Below are 25761 nucleotides of genomic sequence, written 5' to 3' on the forward strand. Positions count from 1 at the left end.
ACTGGCCAAAGGGCTATTCCGTACCATAGGACGTCATGCTCAGCATATAAACTGGGGGAGGAGTTGGCCGGGGCACGGCCGCTGCTCGGGAACTGGCTGGGCATCAGTCGGTTGGCGGTGAGCAGTTGCTTTTCATTTTCCTCACTTGTCTTTCTTGGGTTTTCTTCCTCTCTCTTTCTGTTATTTTCCTTTTCAGTACAATTCATGATTATGATTATGACTATGATAGATTTTATTTCAATTATTAAACTGTTGTTATCTCACCCCACAAGCGTTCTCACTTCTGCTCTTCCGATTCTCTCCCCCCTCCCACCGTGCGGGGCGGGGGTGAGCGAGCGGCTGGGTGGTGCTTAGTTGCCGGCTGGGGCTAAACCACGACACTTACGACGCGAGCCTCTGGGCCAGTCACCACGGGGTGCTTTTGCCAGTCATTCCCGGTTAGGCTCACTTCGGCCTCCAATGCAGTTAGCTGTTGGGATCCCCCTGTCACTCCAGAAATACAGAGGGGTTCTGCCCCTGCCTGGCTTGATGGCATTGGGGTGCAGCGTGCACCGGTGTCTCCTAGAGCCTTATCCTCCTGTGGCTCTGAAGTGCCAGGCCGTCGAAACCACACAGTCCAGTAAACTGGGTTGTCCCTTTCCTCCGCCTGCCTGGAGGCAGGGCGCCTCTAGTCCTGCTCATAGTATTCGTTACCCACTTCTTGTAAATACGAGTCAGGAGTTCCTTCATCAAAATCAGGAGTGAGATCAGCCCTTCTGCTCTGTCTGGGGAAGTGTCTACTGCAAACGGGGGGCAGCAGTTTTCCTGGAAGAACCCCCTTGTGTGATTGTTTTTCCTTGCAAGTCACATACCCGTGCCTCTGGGGTCGAGGTAGGTTTTCCATCCCACTTCCTCATGTCCTCTCCGTGGTCACGCAGGTAAAACCATAGGGGAGCCCCGTGGCGTGTACCCTCTATATCCTCTCTCTTGAGCAGAAGCACACTGACTCCTAATAGCTGAGGTACTGGTCCGTACAGGTGGAGAGCAGGACCTATCCCCTTTGAGTTGCTGACGTCATATTTGAGCGTGACATCATCTGGAAAGGAAAATCCCTTTGGCCAGTTTGGCTGTGCCGCCTCCCAGCTTCTTGTGCAGCTGGCAGAGCAGGGCAAGTTGAAAAGTCCTTGACTAGTGTGAGCGCTACTTAGCGACAACTAAAACATCAGGGTGGTATCAACGTTATTCTCATCCTAAATCCAAAACACAGCACTATACCAGCTCCTAGAAAGAAAATTAACTCCATCCAGCCAAAACCAGGACAAGTATGTAGGATTTAAACAGTTAGTGCCAATAATGATTTTTTCCAAAAGTATCACAATGTGCAAATGCTACAGCTCCAACCTAGAACCTAGTAACAAATAGGCAGCCAAAGTAACGCATCGGAAAGATGAAAAAAGCAGACGCACCTGGAGCAGTCGATGGAGGGGGAACAGTGGTCACGTTTGTGGCATCTGTTGGGGGAGGAAGAGAAAGAAGCAAGTGAGGACCTTGTGGATGAAGGAGCAGGGCCAGGTTTTCTCCCAGCGCTGGGGATGTTGGTGCCACCCTCTCACGTGGGCGATGGAGAGCTGGGGGGTCTCAGGAGGGTGGTCTTTCACGGTGGGAGCAACAAAAACCACAGTCTTGGAACACATCTCCAACACATACCCAATTGTGGCCACCGAGGGCCACTTTCTGAAAGCGTCCCGGTATTTAGGAAGGAAAAGCAATGGTACCTGAGCACACAACACCAGCGTCTTCATGGTGGCCACAGTTGTGGACGCCCCAGCCACTGTAGCTGCACTGAAAGAGCGAGGACTCACTCCCTGTGCAGTGCACGTCATCCAGGTAGATATTGCCAGTGCCTTGTCCAAAGTAGGCATTTGATGGTGCAGAAACAGCAAAGCCGCATCCCAGCTGCCTGCACACGACCTCGGCATCGTTCAGGTCCCAGCTGTCATCACAGACGGTGCCCCGGCCCCCGTAGTGGTAAACCTCTACGCGCCCCTCGCACCGGTTCCTGCCGTTCACCAGGCTCAGGGAGGCACCTGGGGAAGGAGGAGACAGAGAAAACCTGGGAAAACCCTCCAGCACGCAGGCACCTTCTCTCGCCGGGGCATTGGCAACGCTCTACGAGTTTCAGGCCACCAGGACTGTCACCCTCTGCTTAATGAGGCTGGGCGTTTCCCTGGCTCTGCTCTCCCATGGAGAAGACCGAACCCCACCCTGTGCTGCCGCCAAAAGCAGCGGCCAGAAAAGGCATGACACATTGAGACCCACCTGGAGGAACGGATGCCGTGAAGATGGCTGCGGTCGTAGTTGTGGCATCTGTTAGGGGAGGAAGAGAAAGAAGCAAGTGAGGACCTTGTGGATGAAGGAGCAGGGCCAGGTTTTCTCCCAGCGCTGGGGATGTTGGTGCCACCCTCTCACGTGGGTGATGGAGAGCTGGGGGGTCTCAGGAGGGTGGTCTTTCACGGTGAGAGCAACAAAAACCACAGTCTTGGAACACATCTCCAACACATACCCAATTGTGGCCACCGAGGGCCACTTTCTGAAAGCGTCCCAGTATTTAGGAAGGAAAAGCAATGGTACCTGAGCACACAACACCAGCGTCTTCATGGTGGCCACAGTTGTGGACGCCCCAGCCTCTGTAGCTGCACTGAAAGAGGGAGGACTCACTCCCTGTGCAGTGCACGTCATCCAGGTAGATATTGCCAGTGCCTTGTCCAAAGTAGGCATTTGATGGTGCAGAAACAGCAAAGCCGCATCCCAGCTGCCTGCACACGACCTCGGCATCGTTCAGGTCCCAGCTGTCATCACAGACGGTGCCCCGGCCCCCGTAGTGGTAAACCTCTACGCGCCCCTCGCACCGGTTCCTGCCGTTCACCAGGCTCAGGGAGGCACCTGGGGAAGGAGGAGACAGAGAAAACCTGGGAAAACCCTCCAGCACGCAGGCACCTTCTCTCGCCGGGGCATTGGCAACGCTCTACGAGTTTCAGGCCACCAGAACTGTCACCCTCTGCTTAATGAGGCTGGGTGTTTCCCTGGCTCTGCTCTCCCATGGAGAAGACCGAACCCCACCCTGTGCTGCCGCCAAAAGCAGCGGCCAGAAAAGGAATGACACATTGAGACCCACCTGGAGGAACGGATGCCGTGAAGATGGCTGTGGTCGTAGTTGTGGCGTCTGTTAGGGGAGGAAGAGAAAGAAGCAAGTGAGGACCTTGTGGATGAAGGAGCAGGGCCAGGTTTTCTCCCAGCACTGGGGATGTTGGTGCCACCCTCTCACGTGGGCAATGGAGAGCTGGGGGGTCTCAGGAGGGTGGACTTCCACGGTGGGAGCAACGAAAACACAATCTTTGAACACGTCTCCAAAACATTTTCTCTTCAGGCAAACAGGTGCTAATTTGTTGGTTGCCCAGCCTGGTTGTAGATACGCCATCCCTGGAAACATTCAAGGTCAGGCTGGACAGGGCTCTGAGCCATCTTCTAGTTGAAGGTGTCTCTGCTCATTGCAGGAGGTTTGGACTAGAAGACCTTTAAAGGTCCCTTCCAACCCAAACCGTTCCATGATCCTATGATCCCATGATTCGATGGTTCTCGTTGTAAATGGCTCTTTCTAGAGAGTGACTGAATTTGACAATGCAAGTGATAAACAAACTCAGATGAGGTACGTTTTCCCTAGAGAGACGGATCTTTTGGGACGCGGTGCAATCCACCTTGGAGCTTTGCATGCTCCAAGTTTGCATGCCACATGCCCGATAGCCCCAAGGGCATGACCGGCAGACCAGTGCCCTGCCCTGGGGTGTGTGGTTCACAGCACCGTGCTCCTACGTGTCCCATCTGCCACCGGGCAGCTTCAGCCCCCTGAGCTGGGATATGAACCAATACAGCCCAAGAGTAACGCATAGAGAGAAAACCTGAAAAAAGCAGACACTCCTGAAGACGTTGGCATTGTGGCAGTTTGGGTCATGATAGCTCTAACCGTGAAGGGAAGAAGAGAAAGAAGCAAGTGAAGCACTTCTTATCTTCTGTCCTGGTTTTGGCTGGGACAGAGTTCCTTTTCTTTCTAGTAGCTGGCATCGTGGTGTGTTTTGGCTTTAGGATGAAAATAATGTTGATCACATACTGGTGGTTTAGTTGTTGCTGAGCAGTCGAGGACTTTTTGGCTTCTCATCCTGTCCTGCCAGCGAGTAGGCTGGAGGTGCACAAGAAGCTGGGAGGGGGCACAGCCAGGACAGCTGAGCCCAACTGGCCAAAGGGCTATTCCGTACCATAGGACGTCATGCTCAGCATATAAACTGGGGGAGGAGTTGGCCGGGGCACGGCCGCTGCTCGGGAACTGGCTGGGCATCAGTCGGTTGGCGGTGAGCAGTTGCTTTTCATTTTCCTCACTTGTCTTTCTTGGGTTTTCTTCCTCTCTCTTTCTGTTATTTTCCTTTTCAGTACAATTCATGATTATGATTATGACTATGATAGATTTTATTTCAATTATTAAACTGTTGTTATCTCACCCCACAAGCGTTCTCACTTCTGCTCTTCCGATTCTCTCCCCCCTCCCACCGTGCGGGGCGGGGGTGAGCGAGCGGCTGGGTGGTGCTTAGTTGCCGGCTGGGGCTAAACCACGACACTTACGACGCGAGCCTCTGGGCCAGTCACCACGGGGTGCTTTTGCCAGTCATTCCCGGTTAGGCTCACTTCGGCCTCCAATGCAGTTAGCTGTTGGGATCCCCCTGTCACTCCAGAAATACAGAGGGGTTCTGCCCCTGCCTGGCTTGATGGCATTGGGGTGCAGCGTGCACCGGTGTCTCCTAGAGCCTTATCCTCCTGTGGCTCTGAAGTGCCAGGCCGTCGAAACCACACAGTCCAGTAAACTGGGTTGTCCCTTTCCTCCGCCTGCCTGGAGGCAGGGCGCCTCTAGTCCTGCTCATAGTATTCGTTACCCACTTCTTGTAAATACGAGTCAGGAGTTCCTTCATCAAAATCAGGAGTGAGATCAGCCCTTCTGCTCTGTCTGGGGAAGTGTCTACTGCAAACGGGGGGCAGCAGTTTTCCTGGAAGAACCCCCTTGTGTGATTGTTTTTCCTTGCAAGTCACATACCCGTGCCTCTGGGGTCGAGGTAGGTTTTCCATCCCACTTCCTCATGTCCTCTCCGTGGTCACGCAGGTAAAACCATAGGGGAGCCCCGTGGCGTGTACCCTCTATATCCTCTCTCTTGAGCAGAAGCACACTGACTCCTAATAGCTGAGGTACTGGTCCGTACAGGTGGAGAGCAGGACCTATCCCCTTTGAGTTCCTGACGTCATATTTGAGCGTGACATCATCTGGAAAGGAAAATCCCTTTGGCCAGTTTGGCTGTGCCGCCTCCCAGCTTCTTGTGCAGCTGGCAGAGCAGGGCAAGTTGAAAAGTCCTTGACTAGTGTGAGCGCTACTTAGCGACAACTAAAACATCAGGGTGGTATCAACGTTATTCTCATCCTAAATCCAAAACACAGCACTATACCAGCTCCTAGAAAGAAAATTAACTCCATCCAGCCAAAACCAGGACAAGTATGTAGGATTTAAACAGTTAGTGCCAATAATGATTTTTTCCAAAAGTATCACCATGTGCAAATGCTACAGCTCCAACCTAGAACCTAGTAACAAATAGGCAGCCAAAGTAACGCATCGGAAAGATGAAAAAAGCAGACGCACCTGGAGCAGTCGATGGAGGGGGAACAGTGGTCACGTTTGTGGCATCTGTTGGGGGAGGAAGAGAAAGAAGCAAGTGAGGACCTTGTGGATGAAGGAGCAGGGCCAGGTTTTCTCCCAGCGCTGGGGATGTTGGTGCCACCCTCTCACGTGGGCGATGGAGAGCTGGGGGGTCTCAGGAGGGTGGTCTTTCACGGTGGGAGCAACAAAAACCACAGTCTTGGAACACATCTCCAACACATACCCAATTGTGGCCACCAAGGGCCACTTTCTGAAAGCGTCCCGGTATTTAGGAAGGAAAAGCAATGGTACCTGAGCACACAACACCAGCGTCTTCATGGTGGCCACAGTTGTGGACGCCCCAGCCTCTGTAGCTGCACTGAAAGAGGGAGGACTCACTCCCTGTGCAGTGCACGTCATCCAGGTAGATATTGCCAGTGCCTTGTCCAAAGTAGGCATTTGATGGTGCAGAAACAGCAAAGCCGCATCCCAGCTGCCTGCACACGACCTCGGCATCGTTCAGGTCCCAGCTGTCATCACAGACGGTGCCCCGGCCCCCGTAGTGGTAAACCTCTACGCGCCCCTCGCACCGGTTCCTGCCGTTCACCAGGCTCAGGGAGGCACCTGGGGAAGGAGGAGACAGAGAAAACCTGGGAAAACCCTCCAGCACGCAGGCACCTTCTCTCGCCGGGGCATTGGCAACGCTCTACGAGTTTCAGGCCACCAGAACTGTCACCCTCTGCTTAATGAGGCTGGGTGTTTCCCTGGCTCTGCTCTCCCATGGAGAAGACCGAACCCCACCCTGTGCTGCCGCCAAAAGCAGCGGCCAGAAAAGGAATGACACATTGAGACCCACCTGGAGGAACGGATGCCGTGAAGATGGCTGTGGTCGTAGTTGTGGCGTCTGTTAGGGGAGGAAGAGAAAGAAGCAAGTGAGGACCTTGTGGATGAAGGAGCAGGGCCAGGTTTTCTCCCAGCACTGGGGATGTTGGTGCCACCCTCTCACGTGGGCAATGGAGAGCTGGGGGGTCTCAGGAGGGTGGACTTCCACGGTGGGAGCAACGAAAACACAATCTTTGAACACGTCTCCAAAACATTTTCTCTTCAGGCAAACAGGTGCTAATTTGTTGGTTGCCCAGCCTGGTTGTAGATACGCCATCCCTGGAAACATTCAAGGTCAGGCTGGACAGGGCTCTGAGCCATCTTCTAGTTGAAGGTGTCTCTGCTCATTGCAGGAGGTTTGGACTAGAAGACCTTTAAAGGTCCCTTCCAACCCAAACCGTTCCATGATCCTATGATCCCATGATTCGATGGTTCTCGTTGTAAATGGCTCTTTCTAGAGAGTGACTGAATTTGACAATGCAAGTGATAAACAAACTCAGATGAGGTACGTTTTCCCTAGAGAGACGGATCTTTTGGGACGCGGTGCAATCCACCTTGGAGCTTTGCATGCTCCAAGTTTGCATGCCACATGCCCGATAGCCCCAAGGGCATGACCGGCAGACCAGTGCCCTGCCCTGGGGTGTGTGGTTCACAGCACCGTGCTCCTACGTGTCCCATCTGCCACCGGGCAGCTTCAGCCCCCTGAGCTGGGATATGAACCAATACAGCCCAAGAGTAACGCATAGAGAGAAAACCTGAAAAAAGCAGACACTCCTGAAGACGTTGGCATTGTGGCAGTTTGGGTCATGATAGCTCTAACCGTGAAGGGAAGAAGAGAAAGAAGCAAGTGAAGCACTTCTTATCTTCTGTCCTGGTTTTGGCTGGGACAGAGTTCCTTTTCTTTCTAGTAGCTGGCATCGTGGTGTGTTTTGGCTTTAGGATGAAAATAATGTTGATCACATACTGGTGGTTTAGTTGTTGCTGAGCAGTCGAGGACTTTTTGGCTTCTCATCCTGTCCTGCCAGCGAGTAGGCTGGAGGTGCACAAGAAGCTGGGAGGGGGCACAGCCAGGACAGCTGAGCCCAACTGGCCAAAGGGCTATTCCGTACCATAGGACGTCATGCTCAGCATATAAACTGGGGGAGGAGTTGGCCGGGGCACGGCCGCTGCTCGGGAACTGGCTGGGCATCAGTCGGTTGGCGGTGAGCAGTTGCTTTTCATTTTCCTCACTTGTCTTTCTTGGGTTTTCTTCCTCTCTCTTTCTGTTATTTTCCTTTTCAGTACAATTCATGATTATGATTATGACTATGATAGATTTTATTTCAATTATTAAACTGTTGTTATCTCACCCCACAAGCGTTCTCACTTCTGCTCTTCCGATTCTCTCCCCCCTCCCACCGTGCGGGGCGGGGGTGAGCGAGCGGCTGGGTGGTGCTTAGTTGCCGGCTGGGGCTAAACCACGACACTTACGACGCGAGCCTCTGGGCCAGTCACCACGGGGTGCTTTTGCCAGTCATTCCCGGTTAGGCTCACTTCGGCCTCCAATGCAGTTAGCTGTTGGGATCCCCCTGTCACTCCAGAAATACAGAGGGGTTCTGCCCCTGCCTGGCTTGATGGCATTGGGGTGCAGCGTGCACCGGTGTCTCCTAGAGCCTTATCCTCCTGTGGCTCTGAAGTGCCAGGCCGTCGAAACCACACAGTCCAGTAAACTGGGTTGTCCCTTTCCTCCGCCTGCCTGGAGGCAGGGCGCCTCTAGTCCTGCTCATAGTATTCGTTACCCACTTCTTGTAAATACGAGTCAGGAGTTCCTTCATCAAAATCAGGAGTGAGATCAGCCCTTCTGCTCTGTCTGGGGAAGTGTCTACTGCAAACGGGGGGCAGCAGTTTTCCTGGAAGAACCCCCTTGTGTGATTGTTTTTCCTTGCAAGTCACATACCCGTGCCTCTGGGGTCGAGGTAGGTTTTCCATCCCACTTCCTCATGTCCTCTCCGTGGTCACGCAGGTAAAACCATAGGGGAGCCCCGTGGCGTGTACCCTCTATATCCTCTCTCTTGAGCAGAAGCACACTGACTCCTAATAGCTGAGGTACTGGTCCGTACAGGTGGAGAGCAGGACCTATCCCCTTTGAGTTCCTGACGTCATATTTGAGCGTGACATCATCTGGAAAGGAAAATCCCTTTGGCCAGTTTGGCTGTGCCGCCTCCCAGCTTCTTGTGCAGCTGGCAGAGCAGGGCAAGTTGAAAAGTCCTTGACTAGTGTGAGCGCTACTTAGCGACAACTAAAACATCAGGGTGGTATCAACGTTATTCTCATCCTAAATCCAAAACACAGCACTATACCAGCTCCTAGAAAGAAAATTAACTCCATCCAGCCAAAACCAGGACAAGTATGTAGGATTTAAACAGTTAGTGCCAATAATGATTTTTTCCAAAAGTATCACAATGTGCAAATGCTACAGCTCCAACCTAGAACCTAGTAACAAATAGGCAGCCAAAGTAACGCATCGGAAAGATGAAAAAAGCAGATGCACCTGGAGCAGTCGATGGAGGGGGAACAGTGGTCACGTTTGTGGCATCTGTTGGGGGAGGAAGAGAAAGAAGCAAGTGAGGACCTTGTGGATGAAGGAGCAGGGCCAGGTTTTCTCCCAGCGCTGGGGATGTTGGTGCCACCCTCTCACGTGGGCGATGGAGAGCTGGGGGGTCTCAGGAGGGTGGTCTTTCACGGTGGGAGCAACAAAAACCACAGTCTTGGAACACATCTCCAACACATACCCAATTGTGGCCACCGAGGGCCACTTTCTGAAAGCGTCCCGGTATTTAGGAAGGAAAAGCAATGGTACCTGAGCACACAACACCAGCGTCTTCATGGTGGCCACAGTTGTGGACGCCCCAGCCTCTGTAGCTGCACTGAAAGAGGGAGGACTCACTCCCTGTGCAGTGCACGTCATCCAGGTAGATATTGCCAGTGCCTTGTCCAAAGTAGGCATTTGATGGTGCAGAAACAGCAAAGCCGCATCCCAGCTGCCTGCACACGACCTCGGCATCGTTCAGGTCCCAGCTGTCATCACAGACGGTGCCCCGGCCCCCGTAGTGGTAAACCTCTACGCGCCCCTCGCACCGGTTCCTGCCGTTCACCAGGCTCAGGGAGGCACCTGGGGAAGGAGGAGACAGAGAAAACCTGGGAAAACCCTCCAGCACGCAGGCACCTTCTCTCGCCGGGGCATTGGCAACGCTCTACGAGTTTCAGGCCACCAGGACTGTCACCCTCTGCTTAATGAGGCTGGGCGTTTCCCTGGCTCTGCTCTCCCATGGAGAAGACCGAACCCCACCCTGTGCTGCCGCCAAAAGCAGCGGCCAGAAAAGGCATGACAAATTGAGACCCACCTGGAGGAACGGATGCCGTGAAGATGGCTGCGGTCGTAGTTGTGGCATCTGTTAGGGGAGGAAGAGAAAGAAGCAAGTGAGGACCTTGTGGATGAAGGAGCAGGGCCAGGTTTTCTCCCAGCGCTGGGGATGTTGGTGCCACCCTCTCACGTGGGCGATGGAGAGCTGGGGGGTCTCAGGAGGGTGGTCTTTCACGGTGGGAGCAACAAAAACCACAGTCTTGGAACACATCTCCAACACATACCCAATTGTGGCCACCGAGGGCCACTTTCTGAAAGCGTCCCGGTATTTAGGAAGGAAAAGCAATGGTACCTGAGCACACAACACCAGCGTCTTCATGGTGGCCACAGTTGTGGACGCCCCAGCCTCTGTAGCTGCACTGAAAGAGGGAGGACTCACTCCCTGTGCAGTGCACGTCATCCAGGTAGATATTGCCAGTGCCTTGTCCAAAGTAGGCATTTGATGGTGCAGAAACAGCAAAGCCGCATCCCAGCTGCCTGCACACGACCTCGGCATCGTTCAGGTCCCAGCTGTCATCACAGACGGTGCCCCGGCCCCCGTAGTGGTAAACCTCTACGCGCCCCTCGCACCGGTTCCTGCCGTTCACCAGGCTCAGGGAGGCACCTGGGGAAGGAGGAGACAGGGAAAACCTGGGAAAACCCTCCAGCACGCAGGCACCTTCTCTCGCCGGGGCATTGGCAACGCTCTACGAGTTTCAGGCCACCAGAACTGTCACCCTCTGCTTAATGAGGCTGGGTGTTTCCCTGGCTCTGCTCTCCCATGGAGAAGACCGAACCCCACCCTGTGCTGCCGCCAAAAGCAGCGGCCAGAAAAGGAATGACACATTGAGACCCACCTGGAGGAACGGATGCCGTGAAGATGGCTGTGGTCGTAGTTGTGGCATCTGTTAGGGGAGGAAGAGGAAGAAGCAAGTGAGGACCTTGTGGATGAAGGAGCAGGGCCAGGTTTTCTCCCAGCACTGGGGATGTTGGTGCCACCCTGTCACGTGGGCAATGGAGAGCTGGGGGGTCTCAGGAGGGTGGACTTCCACGGTGGGAGCAACGAAAACACAATCTTTGAACACGTCTCCAAAACATTTTCTCTTCAGGCAAACAGGTGCTAATTTGTTGGTTGCCCAGCCTGGCTGTAGATACGCCATCCCTGGAAACATTCAAGGTCAGGCTGGACAGGGCTCTGAGCCATCTTCTAGTTGAAGGTGCCTCTGCTCATTGCAGGAGGTTTGGACTAGAAGACCTTTAAAGGTCCCTTCCAACCCAAACCGTTCCATGATCCTATGATCCCATGATTCGATGGTTCTCGTTGTAAATGTCTCTTTCTAGAGAGTGACTGAATTTGACAATGCAAGTGATAAACAAACTCAGATGAGGTACGTTTTCCCTAGAGAGACGGATCTTTTGGGACGCGGTGCAATCCACCTTGGAGCTTTGCATGCTCCAAGTTTGCATGCCACATGCCCGATAGCCCCAAGGGCATGACCGGCAGACCAGTGCCCTGCCCTGGGGTGTGTGGTTCACAGCACCGTGCTCCTACGTGTCCCATCTGCCACCGGGCAGCTTCAGCCCCCTGAGCTGGGATATGAACCAATACAGCCCAAGAGTAACGCATAGAGAGAAAACCTGAAAAAAGCAGACACTCCTGAAGACGTTGGCATTGTGGCAGTTTGGGTCATGATAGCTCTAACCGTGAAGGGAAGAAGAGAAAGAAGCAAGTGAAGCACTTCTTATCTTCTGTCCTGGTTTTGGCTGGGACAGAGTTCCTTTTCTTTCTAGTAGCTGGCATCGTGGTGTGTTTTGGCTTTAGGATGAAAATAATGTTGATCACATACTGGTGGTTTAGTTGTGGCTGAGCAGTCGAGGACTTTTTGGCTTCTCATCCTGTCCTGCCAGCGAGTAGGCTGGAGGTGCACAAGAAGCTGGGAGGGGGCACAGCCAGGACAGCTGAGCCCAACTGGCCAAAGGGCTATTCCGTACCATAGGACGTCATGCTCAGCATATAAACTGGGGGAGGAGTTGGCCGGGGCACGGCCGCTGCTCGGGAACTGGCTGGGCATCAGTCGGTTGGCGGTGAGCAGTTGCTTTTCATTTTCCTCACTTGTCTTTCTTGGGTTTTCTTCCTCTCTCTTTCTGTTATTTTCCTTTTCAGTACAATTCATGATTATGATTATGACTATGATAGATTTTATTTCAATTATTAAACTGTTGTTATCTCACCCCACAAGCGTTCTCACTTCTGCTCTTCCGATTCTCTCCCCCCTCCCACCGCGCGGGGCGGGGGTGAGCGAGCGGCTGGGTGGTGCTTAGTTGCCGGCTGGGGCTAAACCACGACACTTACGACGCGAGCCTCTGGGCCAGTCACCACGGGGTGCTTTTGCCAGTCATTCCCGGTTAGGCTCACTTCGGCCTCCAATGCAGTTAGCTGTTGGGATCCCCCTGTCACTCCAGAAATACAGAGGGGTTCTGCCCCTGCCTGGCTTGATGGCATTGGGGTGCAGCGTGCACCGGTGTCTCCTAGAGCCTTATCCTCCTGTGGCTCTGAAGTGCCAGGCCGTCGAAACCACACAGTCCAGTAAACTGGGTTGTCCCTTTCCTCCGCCTGCCTGGAGGCAGGGCGCCTCTAGTCCTGCTCATAGTATTCGTTACCCACTTCTTGTAAATACGAGTCAGGAGTTCCTTCATCAAAATCAGGAGTGAGATCAGCCCTTCTGCTCTGTCTGGGGAAGTGTCTACTGCAAACGGGGGGCAGCAGTTTTCCTGGAAGAACCCCCTTGTGTGATTGTTTTTCCTTGCAAGTCACATACCCGTGCCTCTGGGGTCGAGGTAGGTTTTCCATCCCACTTCCTCATGTCCTCTCCGTGGTCACGCAGGTAAAACCATAGGGGAGCCCCGTGGCGTGTACCCTCTATATCCTCTCTCTTGAGCAGAAGCACACTGACTCCTAATAGCTGAGGTACTGGTCCGTACAGGTGGAGAGCAGGACCTATCCCCTTTGAGTTCCTGACGTCATATTTGAGCGTGACATCATCTGGAAAGGAAAATCCCTTTGGCCAGTTTGGCTGTGCCGCCTCCCAGCTTCTTGTGCAGCTGGCAGAGCAGGGCAAGTTGAAAAGTCCTTGACTAGTGTGAGCGCTACTTAGCGACAACTAAAACATCAGGGTGGTATCAACGTTATTCTCATCCTAAATCCAAAACACAGCACTATACCAGCTCCTAGAAAGAAAATTAACTCCATCCAGCCAAAACCAGGACAAGTATGTAGGATTTAAACAGTTAGTGCCAATAATGATTTTTTCCAAAAGTATCACCATGTGCAAATGCTACAGCTCCAACCTAGAACCTAGTAACAAATAGGCAGCCAAAGTAACGCATCGGAAAGATGAAAAAAGCAGACGCACCTGGAGCAGTCGATGGAGGGGGAACAGTGGTCACGTTTGTGGCATCTGTTGGGGGAGGAAGAGAAAGAAGCAAGTGAGGACCTTGTGGATGAAGGAGCAGGGCCAGGTTTTCTCCCAGCGCTGGGGATGTTGGTGCCACCCTCTCACGTGGGCGATGGAGAGCTGGGGGGTCTCAGGAGGGTGGTCTTTCACGGTGGGAGCAACAAAAACCACAGTCTTGGAACACATCTCCAACACATACCCAATTGTGGCCACCGAGGGCCACTTTCTGAAAGCGTCCCGGTATTTAGGAAGGAAAAGCAATGGTACCTGAGCACACAACACCAGCGTCTTCATGGTGGCCACAGTTGTGGACGCCCCAGCCACTGTAGCTGCACTGAAAGAGGGAGGACTCACTCCCTGTGCAGTGCACGTCATCCAGGTAGATATTGCCAGTGCCTTGTCCAAAGTAGGCATTTGATGGTGCAGAAACAGCAAAGCCGCATCCCAGCTGCCTGCACACGACCTCGGCATCGTTCAGGTCCCAGCTGTCATCACACATGGTGCCCCGGCCCCCGTAGTGGTAAACCTCTACGCGCCCCTCGCACCGGTTCCTGCCGTTCACCAGGCTCAGGGAGGCACCTGGGGAAGGAGGAGACAGAGAAAACCTGGGAAAACCCTCCAGCACGCAGGCACCTTCTCTCGCCGGGGCATTGGCAACGCTCTACGAGTTTCAGGCCACCAGGACTGTCACCCTCTGCTTAATGAGGCTGGGCGTTTCCCTGGCTCTGCTCTCCCATGGAGAAGACCGAACCCCACCCTGTGCTGCCGCCAAAAGCAGCGGCCAGAAAAGGCATGACAAATTGAGACCCACCTGGAGGAACGGATGCCGTGAAGATGGCTGCGGTCGTAGTTGTGGCATCTGTTAGGGGAGGAAGAGAAAGAAGCAAGTGAGGACCTTGTGGATGAAGGAGCAGGGCCAGGTTTTCTCCCAGCGCTGGGGATGTTGGTGCCACCCTCTCACGTGGGCGATGGAGAGCTGGGGGGTCTCAGGAGGGTGGTCTTTCACGGTGGGAGCAACAAAAACCACAGTCTTGGAACACATCTCCAACACATACCCAATTGTGGCCACCGAGGGCCACTTTCTGAAAGCGTCCCGGTATTTAGGAAGGAAAAGCAATGGTACCTGAGCACACAACACCAGCGTCTTCATGGTGGCCACAGTTGTGGACGCCCCAGCCTCTGTAGCTGCACTGAAAGAGGGAGGACTCACTCCCTGTGCAGTGCACGTCATCCAGGTAGATATTGCCAGTGCCTTGTCCAAAGTAGGCATTTGATGGTGCAGAAACAGCAAAGCCGCATCCCAGCTGCCTGCACACGACCTCGGCATCGTTCAGGTCCCAGCTGTCATCACAGACGGTGCCCCGGCCCCCGTAGTGGTAAACCTCTACGCGCCCCTCGCACCGGTTCCTGCCGTTCACCAGGCTCAGGGAGGCACCTGGGGAAGGAGGAGACAGGGAAAACCTGGGAAAACCCTCCAGCACGCAGGCACCTTCTCTCGCCGGGGCATTGGCAACGCTCTACGAGTTTCAGGCCACCAGAACTGTCACCCTCTGCTTAATGAGGCTGGGTGTTTCCCTGGCTCTGCTCTCCCATGGAGAAGACCGAACCCCACCCTGTGCTGCCGCCAAAAGCAGCGGCCAGAAAAGGAATGACACATTGAGACCCACCTGGAGGAACGGATGCCGTGAAGATGGCTGTGGTCGTAGTTGTGGCATCTGTTAGGGGAGGAAGAGGAAGAAGCAAGTGAGGACCTTGTGGATGAAGGAGCAGGGCCAGGTTTTCTCCCAGCACTGGGGATGTTGGTGCCACCCTGTCACGTGGGCAATGGAGAGCTGGGGGGTCTCAGGAGGGTGGACTTCCACGGTGGGAGCAACGAAAACACAATCTTTGAACACGTCTCCAAAACATTTTCTCTTCAGGCAAACAGGTGCTAATTTGTTGGTTGCCCAGCCTGGCTGTAGATACGCCATCCCTGGAAACATTCAAGGTCAGGCTGGACAGGGCTCTGAGCCATCTTCTAGTTGAAGGTGCCTCTGCTCATTGCAGGAGGTTTGGACTAGAAGACCTTTAAAGGTCCCTTCCAACCCAAACCGTTCCATGATCCTATGATCCCATGATTCGATGGTTCTCGTTATAAATGTCTCTTTCTAGAGAGTGACTGAATTTGACAATGCAAGTGATAAACAAACTCAGATGAGGTACGTTTTCCCTAGAGAGACGGATCTTTTGGGACGCGGTGCAATCCACCTTGGAGCTTTGCATGCTCCAAGTTTGCATGCCACATGCCCGATAGCCCCAAGGGCATGACCGGCAGACCAGTGCCCTGCCCTGGGGTGTGTGGTTCACAGCACCGTGCTCCTACGTGTCCCATCTGCCACCGGGCAGCTTCAGCCCCCTGAGCTGGGATATGAACCAATACAGCCCAAGAGTAACGCATAGAGAGAAAACCTGAAAAAAGCAGACACTCCTGAAGACGTTGGCATTGTGGCAGTTTGGGTCATGATAGCTCTAACCGTGAAGGGAAGAAGAGAAAGAAGCAAGTGAAGCACTTCTTATCTTCTGTCCTGGTTTTGGCTGGGACAGAGTTCCTTTTCTTTCTAGTAGCTGGCATCGTGGTGTGTTTTGGCTTTAGGATGAAAATAATGTTGATCACATACTGGTGGTTTAGTTGTGGCTGAGCAGTCGAGGACTTTTTGGCTTCTCATCCTGTCCTGCCAGCGAGTAGGCTGGAGGTGCACAAGAAGCTGGGAGGGGGCACAGCCAGGACAGCTGAGCCCAACTGGCCAAAGGGCTATTCCGTACCATAGGACGTCATGCTCAGCATATAAACTGGGGGAGGAGTTGGCCGGGGCACGGCCGCTGCTCGGGAACTGGCTGGGCATCAGTCGGTTGGCGGTGAGCAGTTGCTTTTCATTTTCCTCACTTGTCTTTCTTGGGTTTTCTTCCTCTCTCTTTCTGTTATTTTCCTTTTCAGTACAATTCATGATTATGATTATGACTATGATAGATTTTATTTCAATTATTAAACTGTTGTTATCTCACCCCACAAGCGTTCTCACTTCTGCTCTTCCGATTCTCTCCCCCCTCCCACCGCGCGGGGCGGGGGTGAGCGAGCGGCTGGGTGGTGCTTAGTTGCCGGCTGGGGCTAAACCACGACACTTACGACGCGAGCCTCTGGGCCAGTCACCACGGGGTGCTTTTGCCAGTCATTCCCGGTTAGGCTCACTTCGGCCTCCAATGCAGTTAGCTGTTGGGATCCCCCTGTCACTCCAGAAATACAGAGGGGTTCTGCCCCTGCCTGGCTTGATGGCATTGGGGTGCAGCGTGCACCGGTGTCTCCTAGAGCCTTATCCTCCTGTGGCTCTGAAGTGCCAGGCCGTCGAAACCACACAGTCCAGTAAACTGGGTTGTCCCTTTCCTCCGCCTGCCTGGAGGCAGGGCGCCTCTAGTCCTGCTCATAGTATTCGTTACCCACTTCTTGTAAATACGAGTCAGGAGTTCCTTCATCAAAATCAGGAGTGAGATCAGCCCTTCTGCTCTGTCTGGGGAAGTGTCTACTGCAAACGGGGGGCAGCAGTTTTCCTGGAAGAACCCCCTTGTGTGATTGTTTTTCCTTGCAAGTCACATACCCGTGCCTCTGGGGTCGAGGTAGGTTTTCCATCCCACTTCCTCATGTCCTCTCCGTGGTCACGCAGGTAAAACCATAGGGGAGCCCCGTGGCGTGTACCCTCTATATCCTCTCTCTTGAGCAGAAGCACACTGACTCCTAATAGCTGAGATACTGGTCCGTACAGGTGGAGAGCAGGACCTATCCTCTTTGAGTTGCTGACGTCATATTTGAGCGTGACGTCATCTGGAAAGGAAAATCCCTTTGGCCAGTTTGGCTGTGCCGCCTCCCAGCTTCTTGTGCAGCTGGCAGAGCAGGGCAAGTTGAAAAGTCCTTGACTAGTGTGAGCGCTACTTAGCGACAACTAAAACATCAGGGTGGTATCAACGTTATTCTCATCCTAAATCCAAAACACAGCACTATACCAGCTCCTAGAAAGAAAATTAACTCCATCCAGCCAAAACCAGGACAAGTATGTAGGATTTAAACAGTTAGTGCCAATAATGATTTTTTCCAAAAGTATCACCATGTGCAAATGCTACAGCTCCAACCTAGAACCTAGTAACAAATAGGCAGCCAAAGTAACGCATCGGAAAGATGAAAAAAGCAGACGCACCTGGAGCAGTCGATGGAGGGGGAACAGTGGTCACGTTTGTGGCATCTGTTGGGGGAGGAAGAGAAAGAAGCAAGTGAGGACCTTGTGGATGAAGGAGCAGGGCCAGGTTTTCTCCCAGCGCTGGGGATGTTGGTGCCACCCTCTCACGTGGGCGATGGAGAGCTGGGGGGTCTCAGGAGGGTGGTCTTTCACGGTGGGAGCAACAAAAACCACAGTCTTGGAACACATCTCCAACACATACCCAATTGTGGCCACCGAGGGCCACTTTCTGAAAGCGTCCCGGTATTTAGGAAGGAAAAGCAATGGTACCTGAGCACACAACACCAGCGTCTTCATGGTGGCCACAGTTGTGGACGCCCCAGCCACTGTAGCTGCACTGAAAGAGGGAGGACTCACTCCCTGTGCAGTGCACGTCATCCAGGTAGATATTGCCAGTGCCTTGTCCAAAGTAGGCATTTGATGGTGCAGAAACAGCAAAGCCGCATCCCAGCTGCCTGCACACGACCTCGGCATCGTTCAGGTCCCAGCTGTCATCACACATGGTGCCCCGGCCCCCGTAGTGGTAAACCTCTACGCGCCCCTCGCACCGGTTCCTGCCGTTCACCAGGCTCAGGGAGGCACCTGGGGAAGGAGGAGACAGAGAAAACCTGGGAAAACCCTCCAGCACGCAGGCACCTTCTCTCGCCGGGGCATTGGCAACGCTCTACGAGTTTCAGGCCACCAGGACTGTCACCCTCTGCTTAATGAGGCTGGGCGTTTCCCTGGCTCTGCTCTCCCATGGAGAAGACCGAACCCCACCCTGTGCTGCCGCCAAAAGCAGCGGCCAGAAAAGGCATGACAAATTGAGACCCACCTGGAGGAACGGATGCCGTGAAGATGGCTGCGGTCGTAGTTGTGGCATCTGTTAGGGGAGGAAGAGAAAGAAGCAAGTGAGGACCTTGTGGATGAAGGAGCAGGGCCAGGTTTTCTCCCAGCGCTGGGGATGTTGGTGCCACCCTCTCACGTGGGCGATGGAGAGCTGGGGGGTCTCAGGAGGGTGGTCTTTCACGGTGGGAGCAACAAAAACCACAGTCTTGGAACACATCTCCAACACATACCCAATTGTGGCCACCGAGGGCCACTTTCTGAAAGCGTCCCGGTATTTAGGAAGGAAAAGCAATGGTACCTGAGCACACAACACCAGCGTCTTCATGGTGGCCACAGTTGTGGACGCCCCAGCCTCTGTAGCTGCACTGAAAGAGGGAGGACTCACTCCCTGTGCAGTGCACGTCATCCAGGTAGATATTGCCAGTGCCTTGTCCAAAGTAGGCATTTGATGGTGCAGAAACAGCAAAGCCGCATCCCAGCTGCCTGCACACGACCTCGGCATCGTTCAGGTCCCAGCTGTCATCACAGACGGTGCCCCGGCCCCCGTAGTGGTAAACCTCTACGCGCCCCTCGCACCGGTTCCTGCCGTTCACCAGGCTCAGGGAGGCACCTGGGGAAGGAGGAGACAGGGAAAACCTGGGAAAACCCTCCAGCACGCAGGCACCTTCTCTCGCCGGGGCATTGGCAACGCTCTACGAGTTTCAGGCCACCAGAACTGTCACCCTCTGCTTAATGAGGCTGGGTGTTTCCCTGGCTCTGCTCTCCCATGGAGAAGACCGAACCCCACCCTGTGCTGCCGCCAAAAGCAGCGGCCAGAAAAGGAATGACACATTGAGACCCACCTGGAGGAACGGATGCCGTGAAGATGGCTGTGGTCGTAGTTGTGGCATCTGTTAGGGGAGGAAGAGGAAGAAGCAAGTGAGGACCTTGTGGATGAAGGAGCAGGGCCAGGTTTTCTCCCAGCACTGGGGATGTTGGTGCCACCCTGTCACGTGGGCAATGGAGAGCTGGGGGGTCTCAGGAGGGTGGACTTCCACGGTGGGAGCAACGAAAACACAATCTTTGAACACGTCTCCAAAACATTTTCTCTTCAGGCAAACAGGTGCTAATTTGTTGGTTGCCCAGCCTGGCTGTAGATACGCCATCCCTGGAAACATTCAAGGTCAGGCTGGACAGGGCTCTGAGCCATCTTCTAGTTGAAGGTGCCTCTGCTCATTGCAGGAGGTTTGGACTAGAAGACCTTTAAAGGTCCCTTCCAACCCAAACCGTTCCATGATCCTATGATCCCATGATTCGATGGTTCTCGTTATAAATGTCTCTTTCTAGAGAGTGACTGAATTTGACAATGCAAGTGATAAACAAACTCAGATGAGGTACGTTTTCCCTAGAGAGACGGATCTTTTGGGACGCGGTGCAATCCACCTTGGAGCTTTGCATGCTCCAAGTTTGCATGCCACATGCCCGATAGCCCCAAGGGCATGACCGGCAGACCAGTGCCCTGCCCTGGGGTGTGTGGTTCACAGCACCGTGCTCCTACGTGTCCCATCTGCCACCGGGCAGCTTCAGCCCCCTGAGCTGGGATATGAACCAATACAGCCCAAGAGTAACGCATAGAGAGAAAACCTGAAAAAAGCAGACACTCCTGAAGACGTTGGCATTGTGGCAGTTTGGGTCATGATAGCTCTAACCGTGAAGGGAAGAAGAGAAAGAAGCAAGTGAAGCACTTCTTATCTTCTGTCCTGGTTTTGGCTGGGACAGAGTTCCTTTTCTTTCTAGTAGCTGGCATCGTGGTGTGTTTTGGCTTTAGGATGAAAATAATGTTGATCACATACTGGTGGTTTAGTTGTGGCTGAGCAGTCGAGGACTTTTTGGCTTCTCATCCTGTCCTGCCAGCGAGTAGGCTGGAGGTGCACAAGAAGCTGGGAGGGGGCACAGCCAGGACAGCTGAGCCCAACTGGCCAAAGGGCTATTCCGTACCATAGGACGTCATGCTCAGCATATAAACTGGGGGAGGAGTTGGCCGGGGCACGGCCGCTGCTCGGGAACTGGCTGGGCATCAGTCGGTTGGCGGTGAGCAGTTGCTTTTCATTTTCCTCACTTGTCTTTCTTGGGTTTTCTTCCTCTCTCTTTCTGTTATTTTCCTTTTCAGTACAATTCATGATTATGATTATGACTATGATAGATTTTATTTCAATTATTAAACTGTTGTTATCTCACCCCACAAGCGTTCTCACTTCTGCTCTTCCGATTCTCTCCCCCCTCCCACCGCGCGGGGCGGGGGTGAGCGAGCGGCTGGGTGGTGCTTAGTTGCCGGCTGGGGCTAAACCACGACACTTACGACGCGAGCCTCTGGGCCAGTCACCACGGGGTGCTTTTGCCAGTCATTCCCGGTTAGGCTCACTTCGGCCTCCAATGCAGTTAGCTGTTGGGATCCCCCTGTCACTCCAGAAATACAGAGGGGTTCTGCCCCTGCCTGGCTTGATGGCATTGGGGTGCAGCGTGCACCGGTGTCTCCTAGAGCCTTATCCTCCTGTGGCTCTGAAGTGCCAGGCCGTCGAAACCACACAGTCCAGTAAACTGGGTTGTCCCTTTCCTCCGCCTGCCTGGAGGCAGGGCGCCTCTAGTCCTGCTCATAGTATTCGTTACCCACTTCTTGTAAATACGAGTCAGGAGTTCCTTCATCAAAATCAGGAGTGAGATCAGCCCTTCTGCTCTGTCTGGGGAAGTGTCTACTGCAAACGGGGGGCAGCAGTTTTCCTGGAAGAACCCCCTTGTGTGATTGTTTTTCCTTGCAAGTCACATACCCGTGCCTCTGGGGTCGAGGTAGGTTTTCCATCCCACTTCCTCATGTCCTCTCCGTGGTCACGCAGGTAAAACCATAGGGGAGCCCCGTGGCGTGTACCCTCTATATCCTCTCTCTTGAGCAGAAGCACACTGACTCCTAATAGCTGAGATACTGGTCCGTACAGGTGGAGAGCAGGACCTATCCTCTTTGAGTTGCTGACGTCATATTTGAGCGTGACGTCATCTGGAAAGGAAAATCCCTTTGGCCAGTTTGGCTGTGCCGCCTCCCAGCTTCTTGTGCAGCTGGCAGAGCAGGGCAAGTTGAAAAGTCCTTGACTAGTGTGAGCGCTACTTAGCGACAACTAAAACATCAGGGTGGTATCAACGTTATTCTCATCCTAAATCCAAAACACAGCACTATACCAGCTCCTAGAAAGAAAATTAACTCCATCCAGCCAAAACCAGGACAAGTATGTAGGATTTAAACAGTTAGTGCCAATAATGATTTTTTCCAAAAGTATCACCATGTGCAAATGCTACAGCTCCAACCTAGAACCTAGTAACAAATAGGCAGCCAAAGTAACGCATCGGAAAGATGAAAAAAGCAGACGCACCTGGAGCAGTCGATGGAGGGGGAACAGTGGTCACGTTTGTGGCATCTGTTGGGGGAGGAAGAGAAAGAAGCAAGTGAGGACCTTGTGGATGAAGGAGCAGGGCCAGGTTTTCTCCCAGCGCTGGGGATGTTGGTGCCACCCTCTCACGTGGGCGATGGAGAGCTGGGGGGTCTCAGGAGGGTGGTCTTTCACGGTGGGAGCAACAAAAACCACAGTCTTGGAACACATCTCCAACACATACCCAATTGTGGCCACCGAGGGCCACTTTCTGAAAGCGTCCCGGTATTTAGGAAGGAAAAGCAATGGTACCTGAGCACACAACACCAGCGTCTTCATGGTGGCCACAGTTGTGGACGCCCCAGCCACTGTAGCTGCACTGAAAGAGGGAGGACTCACTCCCTGTGCAGTGCACGTCATCCAGGTAGATATTGCCAGTGCCTTGTCCAAAGTAGGCATTTGATGGTGCAGAAACAGCAAAGCCGCATCCCAGCTGCCTGCACACGACCTCGGCATCGTTCAGGTCCCAGCTGTCATCACACATGGTGCCCCGGCCCCCGTAGTGGTAAACCTCTACGCGCCCCTCGCACCGGTTCCTGCCGTTCACCAGGCTCAGGGAGGCACCTGGGGAAGGAGGAGACAGAGAAAACCTGGGAAAACCCTCCAGCACGCAGGCACCTTCTCTCGCCGGGGCATTGGCAACGCTCTACGAGTTTCAGGCCACCAGGACTGTCACCCTCTGCTTAATGAGGCTGGGCGTTTCCCTGGCTCTGCTCTCCCATGGAGAAGACCGAACCCCACCCTGTGCTGCCGCCAAAAGCAGCGGCCAGAAAAGGCATGACAAATTGAGACCCACCTGGAGGAACGGATGCCGTGAAGATGGCTGCGGTCGTAGTTGTGGCATCTGTTAGGGGAGGAAGAGAAAGAAGCAAGTGAGGACCTTGTGGATGAAGGAGCAGGGCCAGGTTTTCTCCCAGCGCTGGGGATGTTGGTGCCACCCTCTCACGTGGGCGATGGAGAGCTGGGGGGTCTCAGGAGGGTGGTCTTTCACGGTGGGAGCAACAAAAACCACAGTCTTGGAACACATCTCCAACACATACCCAATTGTGGCCACCGAGGGCCACTTTCTGAAAGCGTCCCGGTATTTAGGAAGGAAAAGCAATGGTACCTGAGCACACAACACCAGCGTCTTCATGGTGGCCACAGTTGTGGACGCCCCAGCCTCTGTAGCTGCACTGAAAGAGGGAGGACTCACTCCCTGTGCAGTGCACGTCATCCAGGTAGATATTGCCAGTGCCTTGTCCAAAGTAGGCATTTGATGGTGCAGAAACAGCAAAGCCGCATCCCAGCTGCCTGCACACGACCTCGGCATCGTTCAGGTCCCAGCTGTCATCACAGACGGTGCCCCGGCCCCCGTAGTGGTAAACCTCTACGCGCCCCTCGCACCGGTTCCTGCCGTTCACCAGGCTCAGGGAGGCACCTGGGGAAGGAGGAGACAGGGAAAACCTGGGAAAACCCTCCAGCACGCAGGCACCTTCTCTCGCCGGGGCATTGGCAACGCTCTACGAGTTTCAGGCCACCAGAACTGTCACCCTCTGCTTAATGAGGCTGGGTGTTTCCCTGGCTCTGCTCTCCCATGGAGAAGACCGAACCCCACCCTGTGCTGCCGCCAAAAGCAGCGGCCAGAAAAGGAATGACACATTGAGACCCACCTGGAGGAACGGATGCCGTGAAGATGGCTGTGGTCGTAGTTGTGGCATCTGTTAGGGGAGGAAGAGGAAGAAGCAAGTGAGGACCTTGTGGATGAAGGAGCAGGGCCAGGTTTTCTCCCAGCACTGGGGATGTTGGTGCCACCCTGTCACGTGGGCAATGGAGAGCTGGGGGGTCTCAGGAGGGTGGACTTCCACGGTGGGAGCAACGAAAACACAATCTTTGAACACGTCTCCAAAACATTTTCTCTTCAGGCAAACAGGTGCTAATTTGTTGGTTGCCCAGCCTGGCTGTAGATACGCCATCCCTGGAAACATTCAAGGTCAGGCTGGACAGGGCTCTGAGCCATCTTCTAGTTGAAGGTGCCTCTGCTCATTGCAGGAGGTTTGGACTAGAAGACCTTTAAAGGTCCCTTCCAACCCAAACCGTTCCATGATCCTATGATCCCATGATTCGATGGTTCTCGTTATAAATGTCTCTTTCTAGAGAGTGACTGAATTTGACAATGCAAGTGATAAACAAACTCAGATGAGGTACGTTTTCCCTAGAGAGACGGATCTTTTGGGACGCGGTGCAATCCACCTTGGAGCTTTGCATGCTCCAAGTTTGCATGCCACATGCCCGATAGCCCCAAGGGCATGACCGGCAGACCAGTGCCCTGCCCTGGGGTGTGTGGTTCACAGCACCGTGCTCCTACGTGTCCCATCTGCCACCGGGCAGCTTCAGCCCCCTGAGCTGGGATATGAACCAATACAGCCCAAGAGTAACGCATAGAGAGAAAACCTGAAAAAAGCAGACACTCCTGAAGACGTTGGCATTGTGGCAGTTTGGGTCATGATAGCTCTAACCGTGAAGGGAAGAAGAGAAAGAAGCAAGTGAAGCACTTCTTATCTTCTGTCCTGGTTTTGGCTGGGACAGAGTTCCTTTTCTTTCTAGTAGCTGGCATCGTGGTGTGTTTTGGCTTTAGGATGAAAATAATGTTGATCACATACTGGTGGTTTAGTTGTGGCTGAGCAGTCGAGGACTTTTTGGCTTCTCATCCTGTCCTGCCAGCGAGTAGGCTGGAGGTGCACAAGAAGCTGGGAGGGGGCACAGCCAGGACAGCTGAGCCCAACTGGCCAAAGGGCTATTCCGTACCATAGGACGTCATGCTCAGCATATAAACTGGGGGAGGAGTTGGCCGGGGCACGGCCGCTGCTCGGGAACTGGCTGGGCATCAGTCGGTTGGCGGTGAGCAGTTGCTTTTCATTTTCCTCACTTGTCTTTCTTGGGTTTTCTTCCTCTCTCTTTCTGTTATTTTCCTTTTCAGTACAATTCATGATTATGATTATGACTATGATAGATTTTATTTCAATTATTAAACTGTTGTTATCTCACCCCACAAGCGTTCTCACTTCTGCTCTTCCGATTCTCTCCCCCCTCCCACCGCGCGGGGCGGGGGTGAGCGAGCGGCTGGGTGGTGCTTAGTTGCCGGCTGGGGCTAAACCACGACACTTACGACGCGAGCCTCTGGGCCAGTCACCACGGGGTGCTTTTGCCAGTCATTCCCGGTTAGGCTCACTTCGGCCTCCAATGCAGTTAGCTGTTGGGATCCCCCTGTCACTCCAGAAATACAGAGGGGTTCTGCCCCTGCCTGGCTTGATGGCATTGGGGTGCAGCGTGCACCGGTGTCTCCTAGAGCCTTATCCTCCTGTGGCTCTGAAGTGCCAGGCCGTCGAAACCACACAGTCCAGTAAACTGGGTTGTCCCTTTCCTCCGCCTGCCTGGAGGCAGGGCGCCTCTAGTCCTGCTCATAGTATTCGTTACCCACTTCTTGTAAATACGAGTCAGGAGTTCCTTCATCAAAATCAGGAGTGAGATCAGCCCTTCTGCTCTGTCTGGGGAAGTGTCTACTGCAAACGGGGGGCAGCAGTTTTCCTGGAAGAACCCCCTTGTGTGATTGTTTTTCCTTGCAAGTCACATACCCGTGCCTCTGGGGTCGAGGTAGGTTTTCCATCCCACTTCCTCATGTCCTCTCCGTGGTCACGCAGGTAAAACCATAGGGGAGCCCCGTGGCGTGTACCCTCTATATCCTCTCTCTTGAGCAGAAGCACACTGACTCCTAATAGCTGAGATACTGGTCCGTACAGGTGGAGAGCAG

At 53.7% G+C, this 25761-nt stretch overlaps 1 protein-coding gene across 1 annotated transcript in view; it reads right to left on the reverse strand.

The window, feature by feature from the left end:
* DMBT1 (deleted in malignant brain tumors 1) overlaps positions 1-25761 on the reverse strand; it is a 99895-nt gene that overhangs the window by 67806 nt on the left and 6328 nt on the right. Inside the window, 16 exon segments of the mRNA XM_075506576.1 lie at positions 1755-2066; positions 2611-2948; positions 4097-4113; positions 5976-6357; positions 7506-7522; positions 9385-9777; positions 10241-10622; positions 11771-11787; positions 13650-14042; positions 14482-14872; positions 17958-18270; positions 18761-19163; positions 19443-19472; positions 20522-20550; positions 23080-23417; positions 24566-24582. Of these exon segments, the coding sequence (XP_075362691.1) occupies positions 1755-2066; positions 2611-2948; positions 4097-4113; positions 5976-6357; positions 7506-7522; positions 9385-9777; positions 10241-10622; positions 11771-11787; positions 13650-14042; positions 14482-14872; positions 17958-18270; positions 18761-19163; positions 19443-19472; positions 20522-20550; positions 23080-23417; positions 24566-24582 (3772 nt within the window).

Source organism: Mycteria americana, chromosome 6 (genome assembly GCF_035582795.1).
Source record: "Mycteria americana isolate JAX WOST 10 ecotype Jacksonville Zoo and Gardens chromosome 6, USCA_MyAme_1.0, whole genome shotgun sequence".
Classification (NCBI taxonomy): Eukaryota; Metazoa; Chordata; class Aves; order Ciconiiformes; family Ciconiidae; genus Mycteria; species Mycteria americana.